This window comes from Hypomesus nipponensis, chromosome 9, assembly GCF_054491055.1.
Source record: "Hypomesus nipponensis isolate SF chromosome 9, ASM5449105v1, whole genome shotgun sequence".
NCBI classification, from domain to species: Eukaryota; Metazoa; Chordata; class Actinopteri; order Osmeriformes; family Osmeridae; genus Hypomesus; species Hypomesus nipponensis.
The window spans coordinates 19,734,711-19,750,681 of record NC_140369.1 but is presented as its reverse complement, the minus strand read 5'-3'; the positions used below and the strand labels follow the sequence as shown (position 1 = coordinate 19,750,681).

The 15,971-nt window shown below is 39.0% G+C and overlaps 1 protein-coding gene across 1 annotated transcript; it reads right to left on the bottom strand.

Moving 5' to 3' along the window:
- Positions 1-1,459: 1,459 nt before the first annotated feature.
- Positions 1,460-15,892, bottom strand: evc (EvC ciliary complex subunit 1). Its single transcript, XM_084704761.1, has 20 exons — positions 15,528-15,892; positions 14,874-14,987; positions 14,583-14,669; positions 14,048-14,262; positions 13,783-13,867; positions 13,391-13,489; positions 13,107-13,247; positions 12,704-12,865; positions 12,166-12,382; positions 11,464-11,612; positions 11,164-11,262; positions 10,563-10,775; positions 10,315-10,424; positions 9,200-9,410; positions 8,822-9,046; positions 8,427-8,562; positions 8,249-8,351; positions 7,829-7,940; positions 1,971-2,061; positions 1,460-1,814 (listed from the first exon to the last, which is right to left on the bottom strand). The coding sequence occupies exons 1-20, from the start codon at positions 15,705-15,707 to the stop codon at positions 1,741-1,743; spliced, it is 2,823 nt and encodes a 940-aa protein (XP_084560887.1). The 5' UTR covers positions 15,708-15,892; the 3' UTR covers positions 1,460-1,740.
- Between the last annotated feature and the right edge of the window lie 79 nt (positions 15,893-15,971).

Below are 15,971 nucleotides of genomic sequence, written 5' to 3'. Positions count from 1 at the left end.
AAATGTGTATTTCGTATCTTCTTGAACTTAAATTAGACAAACATAATCACAAAGTATAGGCGCTCGTTAATGGGGGTACCTTAAGCGACCTTATTTTAAGCCTTAAAATAACTGACCATGATGTGACGGAGAAGCACCGGGCACGTCATGCGCAAGCCTAACCTATCCAACAGAACGTGTCTCGGTCAGAACCAAATCAAATCAAACGGAGAGACTTAGCCTAAATTGAACTTTTATTAGCCAACCGTTTATTAACGTTTCAACCCCATGTTCAAACAAGTGGAGGCATATTAAATTCAGGGGATTGCTTAATAATAGACGCACTTCACTGAGCTAAACTAGGCTACTCACAAAAGCGTCACTCTTCAGCGCTCAAAAAACACTAGGCACATGGGTGGACGATAGTCTGAAATTATATTATTGATATTTGATTTATTACACTGCATACAACACCAAACTCACCTTCCAGCTTTCCTCTAAGAGTCGAACTAAAACAGCTGCGTTTGTGTCTGTCTCACTAATGAACAAGAAAATTGTATTCCTGTGGATCATAACGAGACAATCTTCCATCAAAGAAATCTAATCATCCGCATCTGAATTGTTTCTTACGGTGTAAGTTGAAACCAGCAGCTAGCCTACAGCCCATGCAGAGAAGAGAAAATTAGAATCCAGGTCATCTTCTCACATAAGTCCCTGCAGTCCCATAAGGGACTTGCAAACAGCATCCATTGATAGAAAAAAAAGAAAAACATGAAGAACAAATAATTTGACTACTCTGTACAGCATGATCATATTTATAAGACAAGAATGGAGTACGGCCACACGCTTGGCTAGAGAAAAGTACGGGAAGGGGACTTTTTCAAGGTGATGGATGACAAGATGTTTTTGTATGTTAAAACAGATTAAAAATGGATGTATTGCTAATTGAAGTTTCTAGCTTGACAGGAAACCAGAAGGCCAGAATGACTTGATATTGTACCAGTCAATCCTCTTGGACCTGTCACCATTAGCTGACATTATCAGCCATAAAAGCCCATACTTAAAACTCCATTAGACCAAAGGGAAGCAATGCTTTTATCCCTGAGTAGTTGCTCTCAGACAGTCAACATCTCCCGTTCACCTTTCAGAGTAATTGATCGATCAAACTGTATTGGAAATGTTTTGAAAATCAATGGAATGAAGGAGGAAATAAGAAAGAACATGAAAACTGAGGGCAATACTTTACAGTCTGTTGATGCTGGGAGGTTATTAAGGGAGGAGGGATTCAAACATTAACTAAAAAAATTTGCTTAGACGTAACAAAGTTTGTGGGAGCAAATCTAAAAGTGACATTTACTTCAGAAAATGTCAAAATACCATTGGAACATATATTGTATTAGATTATAGATCATCAGTCAAACTCACATGCTACTGAACAGACCAATTAACAAATAGGACAAGGCTTAGGGTAAGACTACACTTTTCAATATATGTTTTATTTTTAACCCTGCATGAACAATTTAACTACACAACACAAAAACAAAACATACATGTAGCATAAGATTACTTTCAGGTTCACGTACATTCTGTGTGTTATTTTATGTAAAGTGAGGGTTGAACTGGAATCATATTACAGACACATTACATGCACACAAGGACACTAGAAATAACAAGTTTAAGATACACCTAATAAATATGTGAATATTAGTGCAAGAATTTCAATTTAGCACAGATTCACAAGCCTTGGATTTCATGTTGGATTCAAGCCAACATTGGATTCAGTGCTGGATCCAACATTGGATTTAGCAACGGATTAAATGTTGGACACTCCTCCCCTTCAACAAAGAAACCTCAATCAATATTTACACACATGCTTTCATTATTTCATAACTACAGACATATTGAATAAGGTTAAGTTAATCAACACAGTGGTCTGAAATACAGACATGTAATGAATGAAAATAGCGTATGTGATATTTATGAATCCATACCTGTATTATCATCTGCAGTGTTGAGCTCATTGCTGGATAGATGCACCCTGGCGTGGGCAGCAAGTTTAGCAATGAAAGCCTCTTCTGCCTCCTGTTGGAGCAAAAGTAACATGCAAAAAAGTGCAAATGAGTATGGCAGTATGTACACTGTAACCATTCCATATGTTAGCTGAAACTATGCATGGCTATGCACTCTGAATTTGAAATAAGACTGAGGTGCTGACTGCCATCTTTACTTTCTTACATATCAAATACAACTGTTTCACTCTTTTTGTACATAGTCCTCATTTTTTTTGCACATATAATCGATTGACAGTTTAATATTAAAGGGGTCATTTATTTCAGAACCAAATTTACCTTGTCACAGTTGAATAACGATATTTCAGTGGGTAAAATGGACAGACAGTGAACCCCAAAGTCCATTGACACCTTTTTACTATGCAAATCTCATAATTAAAGCCTTTTTTGGCTCTGGTCTGTACCTTTGTCACGCCCCAAAATTTGCTGTGCACTGCTCTGTGTACTTCCACGGAATTACAAAGAATAACTTTTTTCAAGGATACTGAAAATGGACTACAGTCTGACACTTTTCAGAGTTTTCCCAAGGAACCAAACACTCTACGGGCCGTGATGTTGTCTATGAGAAGATCCCTGTGCAGTTCGACCCTCAAGGACAGTTCTTCACCAAGGACAGTTTTGAAAACATGTGACAATGTAAAGCAGGATTTGCTATAAAGCTGTTGCTGAAAAGAGGCGCTGTTCCGACCTTATGTTCATCACAACTACAAGCTGTAGTATGATGTTGTCGTTAACAGTTATGAGCAAGGCTAACGTATCCTGCCTGTATCTAGCAACGGTAGAATAGAGCTAACTGAAGCTGAGTTGAATCAGTGCTTACGTTAGCTACCACCACCTAAGTCGATCCTGTTTGCTTTGACAACAGAAGTGGAAACAACTAACGTAATAATTTCATTTGATATCTAGTGATGAAAACAGTGTTGTGTAGACTCAATAGATTTATTTGTATGTTTTTATTTCAAGTCTCCACTTTCGATGTTTCAGTGAGTGCCATGTAAACCAACCAATCAGCGTGCAGCTCATCTATATATTCATGAACATACCATAAAAGGAGAAAACCCAGCGTTTCATTCTGGGGCTATTTCACAGGATGCATCAGGGCCCAACCAAGGTCACATGCCCTATTCAGAGACCTTATGGAACAGTGGGAAAAACTCAGTCGATCACCCCTTTAAGTACAATGAAGGATGACACTAAATACTAGTATTTTCCATGCAATAAATGCCTAATGTCTGTAACCCACAGACATCTCCGAGACCTGGGTTTTTTTTGGGGGGGGAACAGAAATAATATAAAAATATGTTTTCTTGGTATCCCTCAATCAAATAGTTGGGCTTGATAAACCACAATTTAGATTCAAGGTCTACTATGTACGGCAGCGTATTGCTGCCACACCAGAAAAAAAACTAAACAGATCAGTATCACGTTATAACATGATATGTTTCTTAAACAAGATGTTTATAATATCGTTATAACAAGTTATTTTCACGTTATAACGTGATGCAAACGTATCACGTTATAACAAGAAACATATTTATCACGTTATAACATGAAACTTATCATGTTATAGCGTGAAACTTATCACGTTATAACATGAAACTTATCACGTTCAGTGGCGGAACCAGACTTTTATATATGGGGTGGCCAAGGGGTAGACAGGGCTACTTCAGGGGGTCCACAGACCAAGAGTGAAAATGTGTGTGTAACCTTAACCTGGCATCCAAGCAGTGTAAATGATCCATATACTAATGCTTATGAGAAATATAAATAAATAAAATTCACTTAAGCCTGTGTTCTTAAGTGTGGCCTAGTATGATCCACTAGGGTTACTTTAATCAAAATCTACATTTACTATGAATAGACACGTTTCTCTACAGCCTACTCACAAACTGGAGAGACTTTGGTCACTCTGTTTTCATGAATATACTGTATAATCTGGGTCTAACCAGGTTAGATCATTCTTTTCCATTAAAACATAACTATTAGTGTACACTCACACAAAAAAATGCCACAGCCATCAAAACAAAAACATTCATGAATCAACAACCAACATTTTAAAGTGAGGCTTAATCTGAAAAAAACTTGTGTAGGCTTACATGTGTGGCCTACAAACACAAGCTAAACTTGGCAGGAGACTGACTGCCTAGTATGCTCTGACCTGGTGCCTGTAGCTTTGGGGAGGGAGCTGCTCTGACGTCTTGGGATGGTGCAAGGACTGGGGTCTATTTCCACCTGATCCTGTTTGCTCAGCTTTTTGAAGAAATCTGTTATCTCACCCTTTCTTTTAATGTTTGAAGTGAACCCTAAGCAAAAATAACATGTAGGCCTACACATCCAACTACCCACATTTTAGTCCAATCTTAAACATATTCCCATTATTATCTTCAATCAACTACTAGATCATGGCTAGCCCTACTCTGAAATACGTTGTTTCAAACAGGCATTATACAATAGCAAACAGGGTCTATCGGACTGCAGTGTTAATCTTTTGTAATGTTAATAGATTGATAAGGCATCTCATCAAGGAATGTTAACAGTTAAAGAGAAAAAATAGTGTAACGACCCACACCGAAAGACGAGTGTTGGTTGTTTACCAGTAATGTTCGCGGGGTCCGACATGCCAATCAACCTGCTGTCTGCTAATCACGGGAATGCCCAGAATGGATTGATTTATGCCGGGCATCCTGGTGGTTGGCAAAGGGGCACGGAGGGTGATTGGGCAGGGGGGAAGGAGCATTTAAGACCAGGTTTAGCGTCTGTTCTTTCTGTTACGACTGGGTGTCACAAGAGACGGTATTGTTTGTTTGGTAGGGCCAAACATTGTACTGTGTACTGGGAGTCAGGTGGCTGAACGGTGAGGGAATCAGGCTGGTAATGTAAAGGTTGGCAGTTCGATTCCCGGCCGAGTCAAATGACGTTGGGCAAGGCACTTCACCCTACTTGCCTCGGGGGAATGAACGGTGAGGGAATCAGGCTGGTAATGTAAAGGTTGGCAGTTCGATTCCCGGCCGAGTCAAATGACGTTGGGCAAGGCACTTCACCCTACTTGCCTCGGGGGAATGTCCCTGTACTTACTGTAAGTTGCTCTGGATAAGAGTGTCTAGTAAATGTAATGTGTACTGTGTACTCTGTGGTTAATAAATGTCAATTCGGGAATTTATCTTATGCCTGGACGATTGTTGCTTTTTGACCTAGTCAGGTCATTACAATAGATTTCAAATGGCTAAATACTGTTGTTGTTTTAAACTACACCAAGTAGGAACTGCACTGTTAACTAGGCCTACTATAGTGCTAAGTGCTAAACAAAAACGTATATATATTTCTCTTATCTGAATCTTTTATGTAACCAAATTGCCAATATGCATCTTTTTCTATGGCTCTGCGGCCCAGCAACTCAACTTTCATAACATTTCGTTCAGGAAGCCTCAACAACATTGCTAAACCTTAAAACGATAACTGCAGGGACGGATCTAGAAAAATATTCATCAATATTCAAGAGGGTGGCAGGAGATTTTGAGGGATGGCACCCCCGTGGCAGAAGTATATATGCTGATTTAATCGCAGTCATATTAATCAATGTTTATTTGGAATCAATGTTTATTTGTAATGCCCCCAAATTAAGACATTTTAACTAAAAAACATAAGACTACATTATCATGGCACATTTTTAAAGCCTGAAATCAAAGATATTGAGGAAATATCACTGAACAAAAATTTCAAAAGTGTTTTCATTGATTTATTGGCTGATCCATAATAAACTGTATCATCAAACCAAAGTTTGGACAACTTGGCCAGCTAGTAGTAGAAGAATGTGCCACAATTTTGAAGTTTGTATGGTCCCACTGAACACTGAAAATGGTGTGTATTCAAATGACTGCTAGATTTTTTTCGGCATTCAGGCTGTCTACTCTTTTACCCCGGTTCCTAAATATGACACGGAGCCTGAACAAAGGTACAAGTCTGAATGTCTGTTGAATCTCGAATATAAAACTGATTTCACCTCGGTCTCAGTCGCAGTGGGGAGGGTGGTTGGAGTCGTCTAGTGCTGAATTCACTTGCAGTGGAATATTAGCAGGCAAAATTTGCGAGCGAATTACGTTCTACGAAAACCCGCAGAATTTCAAATAGAATGCATTGGTCTGAGGCAAAATTTAAATATTGTCCTCTCATATTATGCCTGTATTCTTTTCGAAATGTTTAACCTGTAAACAGAGACCATTTCCACCAGTGTAGGTATAGCCTAGGTCTGTGAAAGCAATCAAAGGAGGTCTGTCAACCCTGAAACTGATACAGTAACGTTTACGTTAGACTATTGCCAATATTAAAATGTTTAAAAAAAATGCTCAGATTCAGCCATGAAGAATTGACACGGAACACTTATCAACCAAAATTACAGGAATAGACAGGGACAGTGAGCGTTCAGGTGATCTTTATGAGGATGGATCAATACTTTTCTGCAAAGTCTGTCAACATTCAATCGACCATAGACTATTCCGCTTCAAACTGTTGTGGAACATCTTCGGTCGCTCCGACAAAAGAACAGGAAGGCTATCATAATTCCGCAGTTTTTTAGTCTGAATAACAGCAGAAAATGTACTTGTATAGAAATTCGCTCTCGCAAATGTACAGTGGGTAGGGGGGTTTGAGTTGTGCAGTGCTGCATTCACTTGCAGTGGGATATTAGAAATTCGCTGTGGCAAATGTCCAACTCAGCGGAGTAGGGAGGGGGGGGTGGAGTCGTCTCTTGCTGCATTCGCTTGCAGTCGGATATTAGAAATTCGCTCTCGCAAATGTCAGATGAGCCACAACTTTTCTTTGTTTTCAAAGCTGCCAACTGGGGTGGCAGCTGGGGCGGCAAGGCTATTTTTAGGGTGGCAGTTGCCACCCCATGCCACCCTGGTAGATCCGCCCCTGGATAACTGTAATATGATGCTCTTGTTTTCCGTCGCTGGCGCTGTATCACACGCTGGCGTAGTGATTTGTGACTGACTGGTGAACTGTGGAAATATCCTCAATTGAAAAAATGCGCTGCCAGATGTCAAAAGAAACACTTCTTTTAACAAGATAAATTAAATGGCAATCAGCATCCAATTGCCAGGGATAGCGAATGACATTTTGGGGTGGCACCTGGGGTGGCCAGTCCGATATCAGGGGGGTCCAGTGCCACCCCAGCCACTTCTCTTGCTCTGCGCTTCACGTTATAACATGAAACTTATCATGTTATAACGTGAAACAAACTTATCACGTTATTTCAATAGTTCATATACTATCCGGTGTGCAGAGAAGGGATCATTAAGGAACATGGCTCATTTACAAGACTTTGTTAAGTTTTACTTCATGCTTGGGCTGAGACATGGCGAGATTCTGCTTTTATTGAGCATGGTGGATGATATTGCGTTAAGTATGCGTACATAAAGAACAATTTTCAAATGCATCGGGCTGTACAGAAGGAAAAATGTTTTGGGCTATGGTACTGGTAGTTCATTGCAAAAGAGTCAAGACCATAAGTGCCAATAAGTGCACATGCAGTTCACAATCGGATACTGGGGGAAGGGGCGTACTCCGCACTTTGTTTCGCGTTATATGTTTCACGTTATAACAAGATAGCTTATCTTGTTACAACATAAAAGGTTTCACGTTATAACATGGTAGTTTCACGTTATAACTTGTTATAACATGATAAATATCTTGTTATAAAAAGAAACCTATCACGTTATGATATGATACTGATCCGTAAAAAAAAAAAAAACAATACGCTGCCGTAACTATGAGATGCTTACTTGTAATTGCTCTTTTACTTTCTCCAGGGTTTGATCCTGGAACAGTTTCTTCCTCCATTGAGTTCCATCCAAGTTGTACATTTCCAACATCTTCCGCTTATGGAGTTCAACCCTTAAATTCAAACAATTCCGAGCAGTTAGTCACTTGCTTGTAGTAACTTTAGTTGTACAAAGGCATGCATACACCAGTCATGGATATTTGCTTAATCTTGGGGGACACTGGGGGTTGGTTTCTAATTGTTTGATCTATTTCTTTTTTCTTTTTCGTACAAATCAAATCTAAGTATCAAATAGGCTACTTAAATTTGCAGACATCACACACAATTTTGTTTCAGCTTTTGTGAGTGTATGTGAGTGAGTGTGTGTGAGAGAGATTAAGGAGTAAACCAGTGGCACAGCTCTCAATATGCTGTTCAATACCTTTGTTTAAACTCATACGATGTGGGCTTCTTCCCCCAGTTGGCCAGCTCCTTTAGCAGAGTCTTGTTCAGATTAGAGCTGCTCTCATGTCTCTCACACATCTCTGTAAAAAAACAGCAACTTTAGAACAATAATTTAAAATAACTTCACACATTAGTTTTTTTCTGAGTGAACATACCTGCAGTACTGGCACTATGGTCCTTTTCTAGGTCCTTAGTTATCTCTTGTATCTGGGAGTAGTATTCCTGGACCAGAGAGCTTAGGGAATCTTTGGTTAAGTAGACACTCTCCAAGGCCAACTCTATTAAATGACACTAAATGGAAAGAGTGAAATATGTTTACTATTGAGTACAGAACTGATGGTGCACTGATGTGCGTTCATGACAATTTTCTCACAAGTCTAAACCCACATTAAGCCAATTTAACATCTGCTCTAAGATTGGAGAGGATCGTACAGGACTAAGAAGTAACATAAACAAAGTAAACTTTCCAAGTCCTTTTGGTTGTCAATAGTTGAATTTGATCTTAAGACCAGTGTAAAAGTAGTAAAATACATATTAATCCAAAGGTTACCTTTCTGCCTTTGTCAGTTTGCGGAATGGGTTGAATGTTAGTCTGACTGGCCTCCATCATCTTCCAGATGTGATGGCTAAGGGCGTAACCCACTAGCAGTTGAGCGTTGCTCTGCAGAAGCTCTGCCCCCGTCTCCAGCTCTGATAGGAACTCCTGCTGGAAGCTCTGACCGATAAGATGGGCCTCAGAGCCCAGGTGTCTCTCCACTAAACTGGTATAGATGTCCTGTGCAGGAGAATCACAAATGAGGTGATTTAACAATTGCAGTTAAACTGGCACTAACCACTCTTTTCAGATCTCTGTAGCACTGCCTTAAGAGCCACTTAACATTTAGGAGTTTTATTTGGTGTAAAGTGTGTACTTTTTGTGTTTTCATACCTTGTGTTGAGTTTTGGCTGGTGGGCCCATAGTAGACTGGATTCTTTGGTCTTCCAATACCAATGTTTTAAAGTCACTATGCGAGAGGACTTTGAGCTTGGACAGCCTCATCTCCTTCAGGATTCCCAAACCAAATTGTCTTGCCACAAAGTGCCTCTGTACGGCTGCCAGTAGGATGTGCTGTTTCTCTTCTATCATCAAGCCAGTTTGGCTGGGAAATAAAAACATGTTACGTTAAAATCTTAAATTTGTAGAATTTAAGTAATTATATATAATACCAATAATTAATATATAAGACCAATTTTAATGGTTACCTCAAGAACAAGAAAATTGATATGATCTCATTTCTGTAAATATCAATAGGCCAAAATATGCATTTTGCAGCGCTTATAATTTATTTCCAAAAACACAATTTGAATATACTGTAGGACATCATTCAGTCAACCAAGAACTAATTTATTTATAGAGCTATAAGCCATGTCAAATCGCAACGGTTTCCTGTGCGTAAATGTTTAGGTTGTTTGCCATGCAAGAAGTTAAGTTATTCTTATCTACTGTATTCCCTTGGCTCAGCACAAGAGTCTTTTATATTACAACGTTTGTAACTAACCAGAGCTGAGCTCTGTACGGGTTGCTGATAAGAGGGTGATACATTTAAGACCTTTCTCATCATGCCATCCTGTACATAGTCCCCCTTCAAGACAATATGCATTAAATCAATGCTATCAATGTCCCAAGTTGCAGAAGAAATAATTGGCTGCATGAAAATGTCTTTCCGATTCCATCTCAGCCTTGTGAATTTAGGATGTCTTGTCCCTACATAGTTAGCCTCACACATCTTTTCAAACAGACCCTCATTTTGTAGCGTCAGACAACTGATTAGTTAAAGGTACAAGCCACTAACTCAATCATGCAATTATTCCATTCACATGGTGTAGCCAGTCTCGCAACATCCAGATTAATTGCCTTAAAATTTTGCGGCACACCAATGCCTTACCTCTTATCCCAGAGCCTTAACTGGTACCGCGGTGCCTTTTCGGCCCTTGATGCACCCAGTCTGTTTTTTTGTGTGATATATTTCTACCTACAAGCTACTAGATGTCTCCCGATCTCACCTGCTGAGCACAGAGTACTGTCTCACCACCATTCCTTTGAGGATCTTCATCTGCTGTTCTCCCAGATGTTTGACACACGCTAGAGCCAGGGTGGCTTCTTCACACCACAGCTGGTCAGAATAACAAAACACAAAATAAGTGCTGTAATGTTCTCAACAGAATCAGACATTTATTGAACACAAACACACCACACAATAACTTCAGTTAAGTTTATGGTTGTCATTAGATTATAGTCACTATGTAATTACCTGTCCATCTTGTGCCAGTTGAGCTCTCAGGCCCTCCAGTTGCAGTTTGGTATTGGATCTGGCAAGCTGTTTCTGTGAAATCAGGTCATGATCTAGATCTTGCCATAGCTTCTCACACTGGTCTGTAGAGAGCTGTGACTGAGCGATAAGAGCAGTGAGGATGATCTCCTTGGCTAGTTCCTCCAGCTTCTTTGACCAAGTGGAGTGGAGTCGCTGGAAAAGCAAATAATATTAATAAAATGATGCTATATGAGAAGCATATTATGAGAATGCATACTGTCCCAGGAACTCATTTGGATGTGCTCACTTTAAGAGCTACATTATGTGTATCAAGTTGGTCAGCGCTGGTCAGCGCGACTACATCTGGTTGAATCTAATAGTAATTTTGTGTACCTATACAAATTCATACTTATGTCAAACCCCAAATTCTTTAATTTAATGGGTAACTCTATTTAACAAACCATGTATTGAAACTTGGCACTTTAAACTCATAGAAATCCTCACCCATTCAGTGGTCTCATCATTTATGGTAACATTATTCAAAAAAAAAAATCCTGAAAAGGAAACACATCTCTACTCTGAATTACTGATTATGACTTACCCTCCAAAGTTCACATGCTACCTCAGCCACCCTCCCATCCTGCTGAAGTTCTAGGTCACTGCTCTGTTTCCCCTGTTTCACAAGCAGCTCTTCATATGCCTAGATTGGAGGTCATGGATGACAGCTTGAGGTTACAACTAGGATGAAATCAGACGATTTTATCCTTAGACAAACAGGACTGTTTCTTTTGGTAATATGTGTAGCAAACATCAAACATAACTACAGTCATGTGTACATCCACTACACTTATGTGAGGGAAGAAAAAAAAAATCTTCCATAATGTACATGTAAAAAGACAACCTTCACAAACTGCTGCGGGTTGCTGTAGGTCAAAGCAGAATCCAGGACACTGCTTTTTTCCCTTGCATGAGTTCTTTGCAGTTTCTTCTTCTTCAAGTCAAACCTTCTGCACTTCTCACTGACAAGCTCTTTAGTCTGCCTCCCACACTCTGTTCCAAAAAGGGTTAATCTGTGACTGTCAGTGGTTGGGTATAGCATTCAAATAGTTTTAGATAATACTGCTTGCCTGTGCCTTCACAAAACAATCCACAGAACATGAATATGTTATCAATACATCAATCCTATTTGACTTTAACCATAACACTATGATAGGGTATATTTTGGTAATAATTCCAGAGATGTGGTAACATTTACTGCTGTTGAGGTTTGATTTGGATCTTTTTAGTAATGAAAAGAGGGATCCTGGAAAATTGTCTATTTTTAGAAAGCAGTTCATTTTAAGTTTGGATCTAGGCCACTTAATGTCCCTTTGAAAGTTTAGAGACGACAGACCATCACCAATTAGAATATGAGCCTCCATACCTTGACACCCACTCTCACTGGTGGACGTTTTTGTGATAATGTTTACATAATATAGTACATATACGTAATACTAAACATACAAAAGGACCACTTAAGTGAATGTGTCCTGTTTTCAGAATAAAATCAAGTGCAAGGAAGTTGTACTCAGTATGAAGTCTATTAAACACAAAAAAAGGTCACCTTCACTGCACTGTTGTAGCCCCTCTGTTAGAGCACACTGCAGGTCAGAAAGAGTCTTTTCCATGAGGGAAAAGGTCAGGTGTCCATCACTGGTCAGCTGTTCCAGGCTTCTGGCCACCAGGATCTGCCTCAGGGCTACTTCCTGTCTGAGCAAGGCAGGCTGGGATTGCAGCAGGCCTGTAAGCTCCTCCCACCATAGCAGTTTTTCCTGAATTTTCTGAGAAGCAGGAGCATTAAAAGGAAATGCAATTGATAGAAGTTGCTACTTAATACAAATCATTACAAATGTAACTTTTTACATAAAGTCCTATATTGTTAATGTAAAGAGTACACAAAACTGGACCCAGACTGAACCCCGCAGAATTTAATTAGTCACATTTTATGTACACTGCAGGGTTCTCATGAATCAAACTCCATGACAGAAAACATGTTTTAACCATTTGAAAGATATTATTAGGGTGCTGAGAACTTATACTATTGTTTACAGAATGAAAACCTTAAAAGGCCCTCAACACATTCATCATATCATTCATCTCACCTCAATGTTTGAAGCCTGAGTCTCGGTAAGACTATTTTCAACCATTTTGAGACACTGAATGAGGGTCTGGATGGTCTCATTGGCATTGTCTTCTGGAAGTACACTTGTTCTTCCCAGCAAATTCTGGCACAGACTCACTATCTGCTTACTGAAGCCCTTTGCCTAGGTAAAACGTCAGAAAATCTCCTTTAAATGGTTAACGTTGAAAGCACAACAGACACATTTTAAATAGGTAAAATTAAACTAAGCAAAAGCTGTATCTTCTAAATATGATGTATAACATGGTACAGTGCATATACACAATATTGGTCATTGCTGACATAGTTGCATAAGTACACAGTTGTTTTCCTCAACTGACAAAGTTATTTGCCGTATCACCACAGCAGAAAGTTCTTAAAGTTACCATTTGAAGCCCATGTTCCAATATGTATTTCTGGGTTCTTTCCATCTCTTCCAAGGTACAAGGAGCTGCTGAGCTTATTTCTTTGTGTCTCTCGCAGACAAACACTCTTGAAAATTGCTGCTTCTTCAGTTCTTCAAGTTCCTGCAGTTATATACCGTTACCAAAAAATAAACTCCTGTTACCAAACTTATATGATCCTTATGGCAGTTTTAAAAGATAGCTCAAGATGAAGAGTGCAAGTGAATAGTGACTACTATTTTATAAAGATATACAAAACATTTCACCTTTTCCTGTCTGAGAAGAACATTGGTGAAGAAATCTCTGTCCTTTTTATCGCTGGGGAAATGACGACTGAATATAATTTTGAGAGTTTGGAGAAATATCTATGATCATAAACAGAGATAAGAGCTCATGTTTATAATTCTATCAACACATAGTAATAAGATTGTATATATTGCAATGACAATTAAATCTTAAATCAAAGAATTATCAAATAAAGTATTCTCAACAATTCACACAAACAATTACATTGTGCATTTACATTTTGACATTTTGAAAAAGTTATAATTTCTAATTTATTCAGTCTTGACATAATCCTAAACTAATAATAAAGTAAATCCTGAAGCTAATGCAATTGCATGTGAAATTGTTATTTTGTCATAAATAGTTAACCCACCAAATGTTTATCTTCTTGGACCTGGGAGCACTTTTGTTGGATGTCTTGAAGGGCCAAACAATAGAGACTGATTCTGGCTTCAAAACTGCAACAGGCATACATTTGTATTAAATTCGTGGTCATACTGTACTTGTCATTAAGCCAAGCCAAAAATGTAAAATGTTAGAGCTGGCCTAGACCAAAACTACAACTCTCAATGGCTAAGGACAAAACTTAATCAACAGGGGTGAAAAATCATGTGGACATCAGTCATCTTACAACTCACCCAGTCTGAAAAAGTGTGTTGGGGTAGTGGGTAACCCTGGTAAAGTTCTCATTCTGTAGGCTCTTGGGAAAGAGGGAGGAGATGAACTGACTGTCGTTCTCCTGATCCTGGCTCAGTGATTCGCCACTGGACGAGGAAGATGACTCCCCGTTTGGGAAGTTTGGCACCTTGGAATGCTCATGTAGTGAGGGATTGGAGGCTCCGTCTGCTAAGGGCTGTCATTTAATCCATGTTAATGTGTTTTGGACCAAAGCAAAAGTGACCTATTAAGGTACGGGACCTGTAACTGATCCTTATGCAAATTGGGCATTCTGTTAATTAATGAGCTAGTAGTTGGTAGATGTGAACAGGTGGATGAAAACATGTAACTGGTGGACATTTATGTCATTTCGACAATAACTACTGTTACAATATATACCATTTAGCATGCAATTTAATTTTATGGTGGCTAATGTTATAAATAATGTGAAAATAAAGCTCCAACTGCAATGCTGTACAATCAAGAAGAAAATGTACAATATTTTAGTAGTCTTACTCTATATTTCTGGTTGATGGGGTACACCACCTTCGCTCTTGATGCAAAAGCAGCCACATCACTATTCATGGGTGGTTGCTTCTTCTCCTAGAAAATGTAGTAGCCATATAAATGTTTACTTGACCACATAATTTTGCACATGTATATTCCCATGGCTCAAGTCTATTTGTAGTGTAGCAGACACTCAGGTGGTAACTGGAAGATTGCAACTGACAGAATACTTAAATCATCATTATCATTAATAAATACCCAAAACACTGGAATAATGCATTTCACAATAAAATTACTTACTTTGTCACTGATAGTGCCACTCTGAATTCCTATTTTACCGGTGCTGACACACTCACTTTGATTGTTGTCACAGGCCAAGTCATCTGTCTCAAACAATCTCCTGGCATCATAACTCTAAAAGTAAAGGATTTGTGTGTCAACTGTGGCCCATTTGACGTATAACATGATGATTTGTTTCAATTAATAGAAAAAAATACTTTGAATACATGCCTATGACACCTATGTTAGTATCTGCTTGAACACATCTGTCCTTGGGGAATTGCCCCAAATAGCCAATTGATAAACATTTAACCAAATCAATACAGGGTTTACGGTCTGGTAGTCATGAGACCTAATCTAAACCTGGTGATGACTTCAATATCGCTGTTCAGCAACTAGACAAAATGTAAACTAATGCAAAAATCTATGTTGGTAAACCCCCATATGCTTTCACATGTTTTGCATGGTGTTTTATAAACGATAAACTCCGGGGAATGTGCAGTGCTATTATATTATCGATATCGATATTGTTTCGTATTTTGTATTAAAACGAATGCCTTGGATAACTTAAAAGCTATAAGATTCGATCCTAAATGTGAAGTCCGATTCCAGTTTGTTGTCCAGTTGAGGTAGCTTGAGGTAGGTAGTAGGCTATTCATCCGCTTTATTACTTACTTGTCGAGTTATATGTATTGGCTTCAGGCAAAACACATAGAGAAGGGCTGCAGCGACAATTCCTAAAAATCCGCCACATACAGTTGCAACTGTTAATAGTCCGGTGAAGATGTGCAATGATTCCGAAAAATAAACCAGAACATCACTGGGACATTCCGTATACGACTCCGGTACGGTCATTGTTTAATAACTCCCAAGCGATAAGTGAGAAGAGAACATTAAGTATTAAGGTTCCTTTACTGCAGAAAGGAAAACAAAAACAATTCCAGCAAAAAGTGTTCAAGATGTTTCCGCTTGTAGAGCATATGCCTACCTGAGACCAATGATCATAACTGTGGCCTAAATCAAAATACAGCGGACAAGGACAATAACTTTACATCGTTCGTCAGACTGCGAGTTCAACCAATCGACTAAGAGTTTTCAGAATGCGCACGCCATGACCGT